The 14357-nt window shown below is 51.2% G+C and overlaps 1 protein-coding gene across 2 annotated transcripts in view; it reads left to right on the plus strand.

Moving 5' to 3' along the window:
• Positions 1 to 14357, plus strand: part of ZNF831 (zinc finger protein 831) — a 119903-nt gene that overhangs the window by 31634 nt on the left and 73912 nt on the right. For both annotated transcript variants that reach the window (XM_032461462.1, XM_032461461.1), the window contains exon 4: positions 1265 to 1407. In XM_032461462.1, the coding sequence (XP_032317353.1) occupies positions 1265 to 1407 (143 nt within the window). The remainder of the gene's footprint in view (positions 1 to 1264; positions 1408 to 14357) is intronic.

Below are 14357 nucleotides of genomic sequence, written 5' to 3' on the forward strand. Positions count from 1 at the left end.
GTGATGAGGGAACAGTGGCTGGAGGCTGGCAGCAGCTCAGACAAGTGGGAAAGGGAAATGGCCAAGCAGGTTGTCTCCCCTTCCTCTCCAGCCAGGTGGTTCCAAAGAGCATCGTTAACAGGAGAAGAATTCTTGTAAACCGAGGCTTGTAAAGGGGAGGGATCCCTGTGGCTCAACCAGGCAGCTAAAAGTGGTGCGAAGATCTTAAAGAGCTGACCACGGAGGGTGGCCTCTAGCGAAACGGCACAGGGGCCTGGGTCAGGAGGCTCCCTCCCAATCGGCCACGAGCGAGTCTTAAGGCGCTTGCAGGCGCTCCGCCTCAGTTCTTTCACCTGCCAAGTGGGGGCGCTAGACTAGCCTGCTGGTCTGCTTTGGGTTGCACACTTCTGCTGGTAAAAAAAATGTCTAGCCGTCACCCTAAGAAATGCATAATGGTTCACTGCCAAGTTCTACATGTGCTCTATTCTCCTAATATGTTATGTACATTATAAGGGGCACATAACGATAGATGTTAGAGAGCTTAGACGGAAGTAAGTGTAAATCGGAGCTTAGTATTTTCCTTCTCTACCCGTGTTCTGCCCTTCCTCAGGAGGTGCAGGCTCTGTTTTGGAGATTAGAGCAGATGCTCTGGAAGGGCCCCCCAGGGGGCCTGTCTGTGGTGCCCGTGTTTTTCAGAGGAGACCCCTTAGGCGTGTGCTGGCCAGTAACGGTGGCCACTGGCCACACGTGGCTCTTTCGGCTCACTACAGTGAAATCAGATGTAAAGCTCAGTTCCTCAGACACGTGGACCGCATCTCAGCCGCTCAGTGGCTGCCAGTGGTTGGTGGCTATGACAGTGGTCAGTGCGGGTCGCAGAACGCTTCCGTCATTGCAGAAAGTTCTGCTGGACAGCCTGGCTACTAGGTAATCAAGACCATGTAGTTCCGTATTTAATTTCAGCAGCTGACCTTTAGGAAGCGCTTGCTATGTGCTAAGCAGTGTGGGAAGCATTCCATAAGCACCGTCTCATTTTGTCCCCCAGCAGCCCCTTGAGTCGGGTCCTGTTGTTACCGCCATGTCCTGGCGGGAGACTGAGGATCGGAGGGGTGAGGGGGTCCCGAGAGCTGCCATGCTACCGGACATCATGCCCCTGTGTTCTCCTAGGCTCCCCACAAGGACTTTGGGTTTTCTCCTCTGAGCATCGTGTTTCACAGTTCTGTGCTTGTGAGCTCCCAGGCACGTGCTCCTGAGGCTGGTGACCGCATGTGTGCTTCTTGTCCCCCAGGTACACAGGGAGTTTCTCGCAAAGCCGCGCTCAGCTGAGAGCCAGGAAGCCACACTGGGTGCTGAGAAAAGACTGCCGCCCACCCCCAGTCGAGGGGCCAGCCCCACGCAGGACCCGCGGGCAGGCTTCTGCAGGAATGGCAGGTAAGGCTCTCCTTGGAGAGGAATCCACTGAGCTGCTGGGGACGCGAAGTGAGCACGAGGCAGTCGTCCTTGCTGTCTGGAGCCTGAAGTCCCGCAGGGGGACAGATGCGCGTGGGATGATGACACCAGTGTTACGTCTGTGGGACGGTCGTCGAGACCCTAAGCCAGCGGAGAGGGTCTTGGGTGGGAATATTTAGAATCCAACACTGAGGAGGCAGCAAGCCTCCCTGAGTACTGGCCGCGTGTGCCGGGCGCTGCCCAGAGAGAGTTCACCCCGGGGCCTGGAAAATGTGAGTCAGAACTCTTGTGCCTCCACCTTTCCCTCACCTTTAAAAATGAAGTTCACTTGATTCCATGGGGCCCTTGTGAGGCTAAAACGGGTCAGTGGTTGGGCTTGACAGTGGATGTGAAATAGAAGTGGGAGGAGGAGTTATGACCTGGGAGAGCAGCGGGGAACATCGCCAGCATGGGAGGCGGTAAGAGGTACCCTCTTCATCGTGCTCAGAAATAAATAAAGGATGAACGAATGGAGACTGCTTCCTGGAAAGGGGCTATTTTCAGTTGCAGTCACTGGGCAACCAGGGCAAATCGCTTAAATTCTCTGGACCACAGTTTCCCCTCCTTCCTCAGCTCCCCGGGCAGGAGGGAGCCCAGCCTCAGCCCTGCCGGCAGTGTGTGGACTGGGGAGAGTGAAGGCCTTCTGTGAAGAGGCGGCAGGGTCCCATCTGGCCAGTGGTGCCTGAATTACCATCCTTTTGTGGCTGACTGTTGTCTGTGTGGCTCTAGGGCTGACCCTGGGCTCTGATGGCTGTGGTTTTTGTCCTTGGGCGCAGTTGGCTGGGGCACCTCCCCCTCCCCCTTTCTGCAGCTCTGGTGCCCCCCCCCCAGCAGAGGGTGCTTCCGTGCTCCCCCTACCCCCAACCTCCAGCCCCCCAGCCCTCTCCGGTGAGCAAGGACAAAGATCAGCCTTCTCAGTGAGAATTTAAATCAGGGTAGATGTTTGCTTAACTGGATGGTGAATTGTAGAAAGCAAAGCATTGTCTTTGTTATGGAATGTCGAGGGTTAAGATCTGGTGGGAGCGGACAGAAGTAGGGTGGGGGGACACAGAAATACTGTCAGGGACCCAGCTTTGCCCTTTCTTCATTTCCTGTGGCTCCTCCCCCTTAACTCCATGACTTTCCTCCTCAAATAGCTCACAACCAATGGAACTGCCCATTGGGGTATATCCCCCGCCAACAGAACCCAACAGAACCAACCAGAACTCTGCCAGTTCCCTCGAAGGGCAGAGCTCTCCCACCAGCACCTTAAAGGGGGCTGAGTCAAGCTGCTCCTGGAAACTGCCATCAGCTTCCATGTTTCTGTTTCGAAGCACCGTGCTGGGAACTGTAAGGGAGAAACGTGGTACAGGGTGAAGACAGGCAGACAGGCTCGCTGTCCACCCTTGGCTCACATTGGGAAGGACCCTGGCAGGTCCGTGAGCTCCCCCCTCGGAATCTTCTGTCTGTACAGCTGGGCTGTGGATGTTGGTCTCACCTACCCAGTGGCTCAGTGCGAGGATCTAGGGAGCTGCTGCGCGGAAGGCGGCTGCAGACTCTAAAGCCAGTGATTGGTGTTGATTGTTATTATTAACACCGCCTAGTAAGTGTACGTGGATAAAAACTGGCATGCGCTGAGTGACAGATGAGTGCGGGGCCCGTGGTGACAAGGGTTTCTGCTGTTTAGTGGAGGACAAGGTCAGCGTTGGGGGCAGAGCCCGAAGAGGGGATGTTCTTGGGAGAGAAAGGGCTCCTTCTAGGAGTCCGGACGTAGGGAGAATAGAACAGAGGCTTTCTGGACTGGGGAGTGATGTGGAAATGCTCAGGGGCAAGAATGGCGAACCAGAGGGCGGATGGGAGCCGAGTGGGCTGGTGTGCGCGGGACCCAGTGCACGATGTGAGATGCCCTGAAGCCAGCATTTCTGTTTGGGTACCACCTACGCTGGTGTCCTGAGGCTGCCAAAGAAATTGCTACAAACTTGGTGGCTTAAGAGAACAAAGATGTGTTCTCTCCCAGTTCCGAGGCCAGGGGTCGGACAGTCCCTCCGCGGGCTCTAGGGGAGGAGACTTCTGCGCCTCCCAGCTGCCGGGGGCTCCAGGCGGCCCTCACTGGTGTCCGCATCCTTCCAGTCTCTGCCTCTGTCTTCACACAGCTTCTCCCTGTGTGTCTGGGGCTCAGATCTCCCTCTGTCTTTCTCTTACAAGGATACTTGCTGCTGCCATTAGGCAGGCCCTAAATCCAGAATGATCTTATTTCGAGATTCTTAATTGAATTCCATCGGCAAAGACCTTCTCCCAAGAAAGCTCACAGTCAGGAGTTCTGCAGGTTAGGGCTTGGACATCTTTTCTGGGGTGGGGATGGGCCATGATTCAGCCCCTGCGCCACCTGGACATCTTCTGTCCTGTCTGCGAACCAAGAGGAGGGACCTTGAAATGCGCTTCTAAGTGATACAGGCAGTGGCCCGCACGGACGTTTAGTGGACAGTAGAGGACATCACCTGTGCTCTTGTTGTGGGTAAACAGTTTCGGTGGGAAAGTTTCATTATAAACATAAACCAATATGGATTCATTAAAATGGAATCCACGCCCTGCTGGACGTGGCCACGTTTGCTGGGGAGCGTCATCCGAGTGGCTCCAGGTAGCTTCCATCGTGTGTGCTGGGCCATGGGCGCCTTTAGCTTCTCTTTGGGAAGAAGGCCTGGTGGCCAGCCGGAGGGGGGTGGGCAGGGCTCCGCGTGCGGCTGTGTGGATTGCGCCAGTGGGGACTGAGGTCCAGCCAGCACCAGGTTCGCCTGGCCTTGAACTCAGCTACAGGGCGGTCAGCGCAAGGCAAGGCGGTCCTCTCTCCTCCCACGGGGTGGGGGGCGCCCTCCATGCATCCTTGGATGGAAGTGGGTGCCTCTTCCTCATGTGCACATGCGCCTGGTGTGCTCACAGCGACCCGGGGGGCCCCAGTGTAGGCAGACAGATCAGCTGGAAAGCCTCTGGTCTTTCATGGTCCTTTTCACCCCATGTTCCCTTCACAAACTCCTCTCGGCCTCAGGCAGTGGTCCTGCGCCCGCTGTGTTGGGAGAAGCCCACTCCTGATCTCAACACCAGCCTCTCAGACCAAAATCCTAAGAGCAAACTGGCCACACCAATGAGTGGGGGATGAAGCTAGACCCAGAGAGAGAAAAAAAATCAGAAACAGTATGTGAATGTGGAGATTAAAAAAGCCAAAAAGACCAAGAGGCCAAATGTCGTTCAGATCCCCCTGGGAACGTAGCTGCCCCATGTAGGTAACGCTGTTGCAGCGACAGCCCAGAGTGGTGACAGATGCCTGTGCTTTCATGTTTAGTATATGGGCAGCCAGCTGAGCCAGAGGTCTGGGTCACAGGTGCCCGGTTTCCAAGGATCCCCTCCCCCACAATCAGGAAGCACACAGAGGCTGTCCCCTCAGGGCAGGGGCGGGCCTGCAGGGTGCGGTCTAAGCCCTGGCCCGGGATGTTCGACACCCCCTGTTCCCTACTGAAGTGTCGGAGCGGGGACAGGGATGGCGGGTCGGGCAGACCAGCAAGCCCAGGGTGGACAGGACATGACGGACACCATGGGGTTGGGGGGCATTAAAATAAATACTGCCTGGAAATCAAAGGGGCTGGGGGAGTTAACTGCCACCACTTCCCAAGGCTAGTATTTCACAGCCGAGTGACAAGTTCTGAGAGTGCTGGGTGTGTGAAGACAAAGCGCTGCTGCTTCAAATGGCCTGAAGGCCTTGCTGTCCACCATTTTCAAACAAATTTCTTGTCTCCTTTGACCTGTCAGGTCCTGGCTGGAGAGATCAGAGCTGCCTTCTCAGTGAGGGAGTTGACCTCGCTGTGTGTGTGTGTGTGTGTGTGTGTGTGTGTGTGTGTATGCAAACCTGTATATTTTGGGGGGAGGTGGGGAAGACCCGTTTTCGACGGCTGGACAATGATAGGGTGATCTGTTTTGGGTGACTTGAGGGGCTATGAGTTGGGAGAACTTGACAAAATCCAGCAAAGTGATTGAGAATAACCTTTAGGGGGATCCCTTTGGCCTTGATTCTTGAAAGCCAATTAGAATCAGCAAAACATTTAAAAATAAGTAGTCAGGAGCACTTGGGTCCAGGGGCTGAACTAAGATGTTATTATTTATTTCTTTATTTATTTTAACTACGATCTTATAACAGATTCTTTCTCCTCTTTATTTTTGGAGAATCTTCCTGTCCATGATTTATGAAGGTACGAGAGAGAGGATGTTTTTGAAAAATATTTTTTTAAAGGATGCTTAATTCCCCTCTCTTTTAAACTATTCTGGTAGCTTGGTACTAATCATTCCAATTAACAGAAGGCTTGACAGTGAAGTCGTCTGCAAGCAGAAGGCCAGAGGAGTCATGAAGGATAAAGACCTAACGTATAAGATTTTATGGTGATTGGGCTTTTGAGACTCTCCAGCGAACTGAACGTATTTAAAGCCCAAATTCAGTGGTCTGCCCCATCCAAGTTTCCAGCAAAGGAGTCGGGGAAGCTGGAAGTTTCTTTTGAGATATCCAGTAGGTTGGCTTAACCGATACGCCAGGCTAAACATGGCTGTGGATGGGCAAGGATATCCTGTTTCAAAGAACATCCTACCACGTTGCCTTTAGGATCAAGGCTGCGGTGTGGTGTTAGGTGGATTTAGAAACTTGAGCTGCCTCCTTGAAGGGGATTGGTAAAAAGCTGGTTCTTCGACATCGAGTGGCTGGTTAGCCCAAGGAGGGCAAACATCTGTGGGAGGGAAGTCCTTCTAAACGTTCTTTATGGGAGGCCCCCACCTTCCACCCCTGCCCTTCAGATTAACTTCCCCTGTGTAAGGAAACTGATGGCCAACTGAAACCACAGATCATGCTCGAGACGCAGAACCTCACGAGGGTGAGGGAAGTGACCCCTGGGTTGAGTCATAGCCAGTGGCAGGATCAGATGAGGTAACACGTGAACTGGAGAAGACTGATGAGGAGAATTCCAAGAGAGTGATGTGACTATCAGAGACTTAAGAGAAGCCCTTAGAAAAATGGAGAAAGTTCTAGAATACTTTTTTTGGGGGGGAAACCCCTCTTGGTGCTCTTACTGGGAAAGTAGGTATAAAAGGTATAAAAGTAGGTATAGCCCGTTGTCCTCCCAGTAACCTGGTGTAGGATGGACTCTGCGCCCCACACCTGGTTCACCTTGGTTGATGTCAGCAATTAGCTCATTGTTTGCCATTCAGACCCAAATACTGAACACTTACTTTATTTTTGAAGGTTCTCTCACTTATTTTCATAATGGTTGGTTTCATTGCTTTTCAAGATAAATCCTCCAAGTCCTTCATTTCCCAATATTTCCTGTGAAATTTTGGTCCCTGTTGTGAAGGATTTCATTTTGGGTGGCCGTGACCTCAGTTCCTAAGGACTGTGCTTGCCACGCTGGTAGGTCATCTCCTCCTTTGTACCTAGTGCCCAGAAGGTCCTTAGTGTTTGTTGAATGAACAATCAAATAAGCAGTGGTAAGTCTCCTTTACCTTAAGCTTCCTTGAAGCTCACCTTCAGTTGAAAGGACCTTGAAAACCAGCCCCCAGGTCTTTGCGAACAAAGGAAGGGACATGCAACCTGGAGGTTTCATGTCCAATTTTATTTTGGAGATGTGTCCAGTGGGGACCTGGTTCGGATGGCTGGGGGTGAACCAGCATAAAAGAAACTTCATTGTTCTTTTTCTCATAAAAAGAATTTTTTAATCTAAAAAGAAAGTTCCATCTTGCTGGATTTAATTTTGTGGAATCGCCATCTTCAACTGCCAGGCTCGTTTATCTAACGCCACCTCGGCTTTACAGATGAAAGCTCTGCTGAGACCGAGATGGTGACCTTGAACCTAACAGGTGTTCACCCTGATGGCTCCTAGCCTGGGGTCCTCACTTACAGGACAAGGGGACCGAATCTTAAGTGGGGGATGTGTTTCCAAAGCCAGCACTTTAGTCAAAAATCACAAAAATTATCTTTGCACGTTCTACAAATCAATCATAAGCATATGCTTGGTGTCTACGACTCTGAGCAGAAGCTCTCACGCATGATGTATCTGAGGACCACTGAGGGCAAGGGCAGGAAAGAAGAAAGGCCATCCATCCATCTGGGCAGCTTTGACGATAAACAGCAAGTTTTAGTCAGGACTTCTCAAATGTCCCTTCTTGGCCATGTGGTCGGAATCATTTGGTTTCAGCCTTAAGTCTCTGAAACTGTTGTTGTCTTCTTTTTTTTTTTAATTTTAAAATTTTACATTGAAGTATAGTTGATTTACAATGTGGTGTCCATTTCAGGTGTACAACAAAGTGATTCAGATATACAGATTCGTTTTCATATTCTTTTCTAGTATGGTTTATTACAGAGTATTGAATATAGTTCCCTGTGCTATACAGTAGGACCTTGGTGTCTATCTATTTTATGTGTAGTAGTTTGTATCTACAAATCTGAAACTCCTAATTTATCCCTCTCCAACCCCCTTTACCCTTTGGTAACCATGTTTGTTTTCTATGTCTGTGAGTCTGTTTCTGTTTTGTAAATAAGTTCATTTGTATCATATTTTAGTTTCCACATATAAGTGATATCATATGGTGTTTGTCTTTCTTTGTCTGACTGACTTGATATGATGATCTCTAGGTCCATCTATGTTGCTGCAAATGGCATGATTCCATTCTTTTTCACAGCTGAGTAGTATTCCATCATATAAATATACCACAGCTTCTTTATCCAGTCAACTGTCATTGGACATTAAGGTTGCTCCCATGTCTTGGCTATTGTAAGTAGTGCTGCTATGAACATTGGGGTGCATGAATCTTTTCAAATTAGAGTTTTCTCCAGGTGTGTGCCCAGGAGTGGGATTGCTGGGTCGTAGGGTAAGTCTGTGTTCAGTGTTTTAAGGAATCTCCAGACTGTTTTCCATAATGGCTGCACCAAACAATGTTCCCATCAACAGTGTAGGGGGGTTTCTTTTCTCCACAGCCTCTCCAGCATTTATTATTTGTGGACTTTTAAATGATGGCCTTTTTGACAGGTGTGAAGTGATACCTCATTGTAGTTTTGATTTGCATTTCTCTGATAATTAGTGATGTTGAACACTTTTTCATGTGCCTTTTGGTCATTTGTGTGTCTTCCTTGGAGAAACAGCTCCTTCACATGTCTATTTAGGAACTCCTTCACCACAGGGACCATTTTTTTTTTCTCAGGTTTTTGATTCAGTTGTTTGGTTTTTTTGTTATTGAGCTGTGTGTTATGACATCTTAATGGACTGGTTTGTTGTGGGGATTGACTAAGTTATTGGAGTTGTGTTTTCTGGATGGTGCGGGAGGTAGCCAGTTTCAGAAGTCAAGGTTTAGGTTAAATGTGTGATGGGACCCTGCTGGGGAGGTCACATCTTACCTGAGCACCTGTCTTCCTGGTGCCAGCTTAAGAGCTGGGGGGCCCTTCTCCGTTTGACAAGGATTACTCCATGTAATTGATGGTCAGAGGAAGACTCTCTCTTTTAGCTGAAAGGGGAAGTTCACCACCAAGCTGTGTCATGAACACGATGTCTCCACTGTTCACTTCCCGAATTAGGATCTTAGGGACTTAGGAAGGGAAGCTTTGCAGGTGTGTGTGTGTGCGCATTTGTGTCCTCACACTTGAGTGTTGTTTTTCCATTAGAAAAAGCAATTGAAAAACCCACAAGTCCATATGAAGTGGATGACACCACCTGCGTGAAAGGCACTCCTGTTTTTCTTTTGTTGTGGCTGCACAATTGCCGGTGCATCTCCCCTGATGGGGTCACTGCTCTGAAATGAATACTTTTCTTTTCCGAATGTGGGGCACCGTGAGGATGAGCACACAGCGTTCAATTCTGTTTGCGTTTCGAGTGGGACGTTCTAGTCTCTGGGAGCTTAAGACCCATCAGCATACAGCCCTCTCACCCTCTTCCTAATATCACAGTTATTGACCCTGGGCTGCGGAAAAGAATCTCATAATTAGATCTGCCCTGGTTTTGTGTTTCTGCGCGCGTTTCTTGCTCTCTAGCCGATGACATCTCAGCTTTTATTTTTTTTTTTTTATTTTTGAAGTCCTTTGTGCTAAGAGGACCTGTTCCATTAACTGAGACCTGTTCTATTTGCTCCGATGCTGGGAAACATTAAAACATTCCGTGGTGTGAAGAGAGCTCTTACATATTTCCTTAGAAACGCATTTTGTGGAGCCGAATGGAGAACGCCGATGTGGTTAAGGTTAATTATGCGGGCTTGCGCTGGGCACGTGGGAAGTCGTGCTGGTGCACGGACAAAAACTGGAGCGCTGACCAGGAGCCCAGCCCGGCCCCGAGCCCGGATGGCACATCTGAAGTCGTGCTGATGGAGGCAGATGTTTGACTGAATGAGGAGATCTCCCCTGAGTTTACGGGTTTGCAATTCCCTGCCGCTGGCACAGCTTTCGCAGTGAACACGGCGGTGTTTGGGGGCCACGTTTCAGAGGGAGATTTATGAAAATTCTCCCAGTGACTGAACTCAGAAGGCACTTTCAAGTCAGAAGCCTCACGCACATCGAATCCCTCCTCAACAAACGCGTGACGGGCGACATGTTCTCGTTTTGTGGAGGGAGAAGCAGAGACTCAGGGCGGCATCTGGGGACTTGCCAGGCGCCACCCAGGCGATGAAGCTGGGTTATCCACAGTGTTTCCTAAATCCAAATCATTCATGTGCCACCTTCAGAAATGTCACATCTGCCTGCCCCCTATGCGATTAGTGGCTCATGTGTTCCACTAAGCTCACTTATAAAACATAAATACATTTATTTTAAGGAGGGACTGGTTGTCGATGCTGAAAATGGAAAGCCAGTATCACAGGCCATTAAGAGGACGTTACAGAATGAAAACGCTGGGAAGAATGTTTCCTTGGTCAGTAAATTCTGGTCAGACTCTGCTAGACTTCCAAGCAGTCTAGTTAAACTCTATTTAGACTGCTGGCAGAGGACCACTGAGCCCTGGGCATGCTCCCTTTGCTTAAAAAGAGATTCGGAGCTTCACTAGGTCCCATTTGTTTATTCCTGCTTTTATTTCTATTGCTGGAGTAGTTAGGGGGACGTCAGAGATACGCTGGGGCCCAGCTGAGACTCCCCCCACCCCCCAACCAGAGGGGTTCAGGGAGAATCGCTTTCTCACTCTGTGATTCCGTCGTGTTTAACTCTAAGCTTGCGGCTCACCCCAGCCGGGGGGGTCTGAGCCCGCCCCCCCCCCCCGGGACCCTGTCGCAGCTCACACCCACCTTTCTCAGGCGGTCAGAGCCCTCGGCTCCTGTCGGTCACTCAGTCCCCCCACCGCGGCTGCACGCCCTCCGCCTGCGCCGACTTAAACTCCACGTCCGTAGAGGTGGCCGTGGAGGCCGTGGCACTTTCTGCAGGGCCTCTCCGTCAAGACCGCGCCTCCTCTGCCACCCCGGGCTGGGGCCGGGGGCTGGCGGGGGCCTTCTAGGCAGTTGGAAGCCGGCATTTGTGAGAGTCCGGGACGCTGAGCCGGAGCCCGCCGCGGGCACGGTGGCAAGCGCCCGGGGTGCAGAGAGGAGGCGGGGGTCGGGGGGGCCCTCTGAGCCCCTGGTGGGGGCTCACCCTTCTCCTGAGCGCCGTGGGGAGCCGCTGAAGGACCTGAGTGCCGGGGCGGAGAGGGCAGCAGGGACACCGTGCCATGTGGGCTTCAACAAGTTCCCGCCAGGTGCAGAGTGGGGCGGGGAGCACGGGGACCAGGAGACCGATTAGAAAGCTCCTGAAACAGGTCGGGCGCGTTTGTGTCCAAAAAGAGCTTGGAAAAAGGGCTCTCCACGTAGAGGAATGAAAAAGTTAATTATTCATTTTTAATTACTCGTGGAATTACGGATCACACCTCTTTCAGCACGTTAGTATGTGATGATAGGCTGGCCTTCCCTTTGACCGCCACCTCCGTTCTCACCGCCCCCCCCCGCCCCGCCCCGCCCCGCCAGATAAAACTGCAGTTTGGAATTTGGGGTGCGTCTGCCAGGTGCTTATTTCTGCACGCACCTACACGTGTGTGCGCCTGGCTGTGTTTAACATGAGCAGCTCCACACTGCGCATCTCATGGTGCAGCTCGCCTTTTTTCACTCGCCAGCACTTCATGGGCTTCCCACACTGTTGGTACATGTAGACCCGTCCCCACCTTGTAAACAGGGATCGCGTCTCCCTGGGCGGGGCTGCTGGAAGTGAGGCGTCATCCTCCTAAGAATGGGTAGCTCATCACTGCCAGGGCCTCACGATCGCTTCGCACTCTTTGGACCCACCGTCCATGCCTGCTTGGCCCAGGCAGAGGGTTCCTCTTGGGAAGACCCGAGAGGAGGAATTGTTGGGCCTTTGAATGCTGTGGCGCACATCTTTAACCGTATTTCCAAGTTGCTTTCCATTTTACATTCCATCGAGAGACTAGTAGAATGCCTCTTCTTTCCTTGATCTTGTCAAATTTAAAAGAAAAAAGTCCCCAACATGGGTAAAAGATGCTCCCCTTTCTGTGGGGGGTGGGGAGTAAATAAAGTTTATTCTAAGCAGAGCAACTCATTGAGAGAGAAAACCGTTTGAAAATTTACATATATGTCCTGTGCATTGCTTCTAAGAGCAGTTTAGAGCTTTAGCTCTTTAAACTGACAGTTATCAAAGGAATAAAGCCAATTACAAAATAAGAATCAACAGAATGCAGTAATCCGATCATAAAGGACAGTCAAATGTGCTTACGCATAGTCAAGAAATCAATAAAAAAAAATATCCTCCCTTGAGCTTGAACGCCCGTCTAAACAGGGGGGCCTTTCCATCCCACACTTGCATCCCACTGGGGGGTCTGTTACCCAGACAGACTGTGAGGAAGGATGGCATTTTCCAGTGGAAAAAAACCTGGAGGGAAGAATAGATTATTTTTTTTAAATGACACAGAAGTGAGTTTCTCTTGACCAAACTTTCAGTCCACTGGGTACAATTTAATGTTCTCTGCAAATATTAATAGATTTGTTCCTGGGCCGAGGCACGATGTCTCGGTCTGCTCCGCGCCATCACTGCAGAGGACACCACGCCACTCAGGACTTCCTCTGTGCCCAACCAATTCATTAGACCCAGTTAGCAATTCGCAGAAGAGATTAATTGATTTCCAGGCTGCCGAGCCCTAAGTGCTCCTCAGTCACCTCCCAGAAAGCTCGGCGCCCAGGAGCCGAGAGAGAGAAACGGTGCGGCAGGTGCAAGGCTTTCTGCAAAGGCTGAGCAGCGTCTTTCATTCCTCATTATAAACAGAAGCCAGAGGGATGAATTTCTCAGCCCTTTCTGGTTTAGTGTGGGATTTGGGGCCACAGTCCAGACTCCCAGAATGAAATGAGAAGGCTCACAGAGCTGCGACTGCCAATACAATAGCAATGTTTCTGTTCACAAGCTTTTATTATCCCCAAACAGACACCCTGCTTCTCTGATTCTGAAATGTTGCTACATTTCAGAGGTGGAAATTTAAACTCTGCATGCCTCTATCAGAAAGGACTCTTTGGGTTGGGAGGAAGAGAGACTTAATTTAAATTGGTCTAGACAAAACAGTTCATTGCCTCATGGAACAGAGACAAGGGATTCAGGCTTGGCTGGATCCAGAGGTTCCAGTGATGTCAGTGGGACTCAGTTTCTCTCCATCTCGTGGCTCCTCTTCTGGGTCATCATCCTGGCCCCTCTGGTACCTGCCCTGTCTGTCCAAGCCCTGCGTGCCTCCTCTATGTAGCCAGAGTCCCCAGACTGAATCTAGTTGGCCTGGTCGGGGGTAGAGGGGGGGCATACATCTCTCCTGGACCAGTCACTGGGGATTTGAGTGGCCCTGTCTGGGCCATGCACCTGTCCTCGTATGGACAGCTGGCCCAGGGCCACCTCTGCTGTAGCCATTTAGGGTAGAGGAGAGGCTGTTCCCTAAAAGAAGAAGGTTGGACAGGTGACCGCCACGGATGTCCAAAGGGCCTCTCACTCAGGGTTTCACAGAATTCAGCATCTGGGTGTGAGCAGTCATGCCCCCGAGACGGAGAAGCAGGAGGCAGCCTGAGCCCTCCCCTCAAGGAGCCTGGGGACCGGCTGGTGGACTAAGATACCTTTGTGAGCTCGATGAGGACTCACACGCAGTCACCGGGGCCCGCGCGGTGCCAGGCAGTGTGTGGGAGCAGGAAGAGAGGCAAACAAGAACACGACGCGGCCCCTGTCCTTAGGGAGAGCCCAGTCTGGCAGAGGGAGCCGGCAGAGACTGGTAAACAAGTCATTACACATGCAATGCAGTGAGCTCGCTGATATGATTAAGCTTCCAAACGAGGGATCCTGACAAGGCCGGCTGGAGCGGGGAAGGGAGAGCGGGCTGGCATAAACAGGGACATCTTGGGGGGAGGGCCACGCTGCCGACGCCCCTCCCCCAGACCCCTCCCTCCCCCGCCCCCAGCAGAGGGCGCCCCACCTGTGTGTGGAGCTCCCAAGCCTGTCACTCTTTCTCATCCCTTTTCTCCTCCTTGGGGCATAAAGAATTTTTGCCACACGAAACTGCTGGAAATGGAGGCACACAGCACTTAACTACTATTTACTTATTTATCTAGAACGCTAAGTGTTTCCCTTGGCAATCGCTAATAGATTCCTGTAGAAACGGAGTGACATGTTCTGAATTCTGATTTCTGCGCCCAGAGGTGGGGGGGCAGAAATGGCCGGGGCACTCAGCGCTGGTTCCACTGGGCGGGTGGGAGGCCGGGACCACAGCGCCATTTAAGGAGAGGTGGACATCCGAGTATTTGAAAGATCAATGTGTGTTATGTTAAAAAGGTAAAAAAAAAAAAAAAAAAAAAAAAGGAGTCACCTTTTTTCAACCCCAAACCTGAAATGGAGGCTGTTCTGCTTTTGAAGG

This window comes from Camelus ferus, chromosome 19 (assembly GCF_009834535.1).
Source record: "Camelus ferus isolate YT-003-E chromosome 19, BCGSAC_Cfer_1.0, whole genome shotgun sequence".
NCBI classification, from domain to species: Eukaryota; Metazoa; Chordata; class Mammalia; order Artiodactyla; family Camelidae; genus Camelus; species Camelus ferus.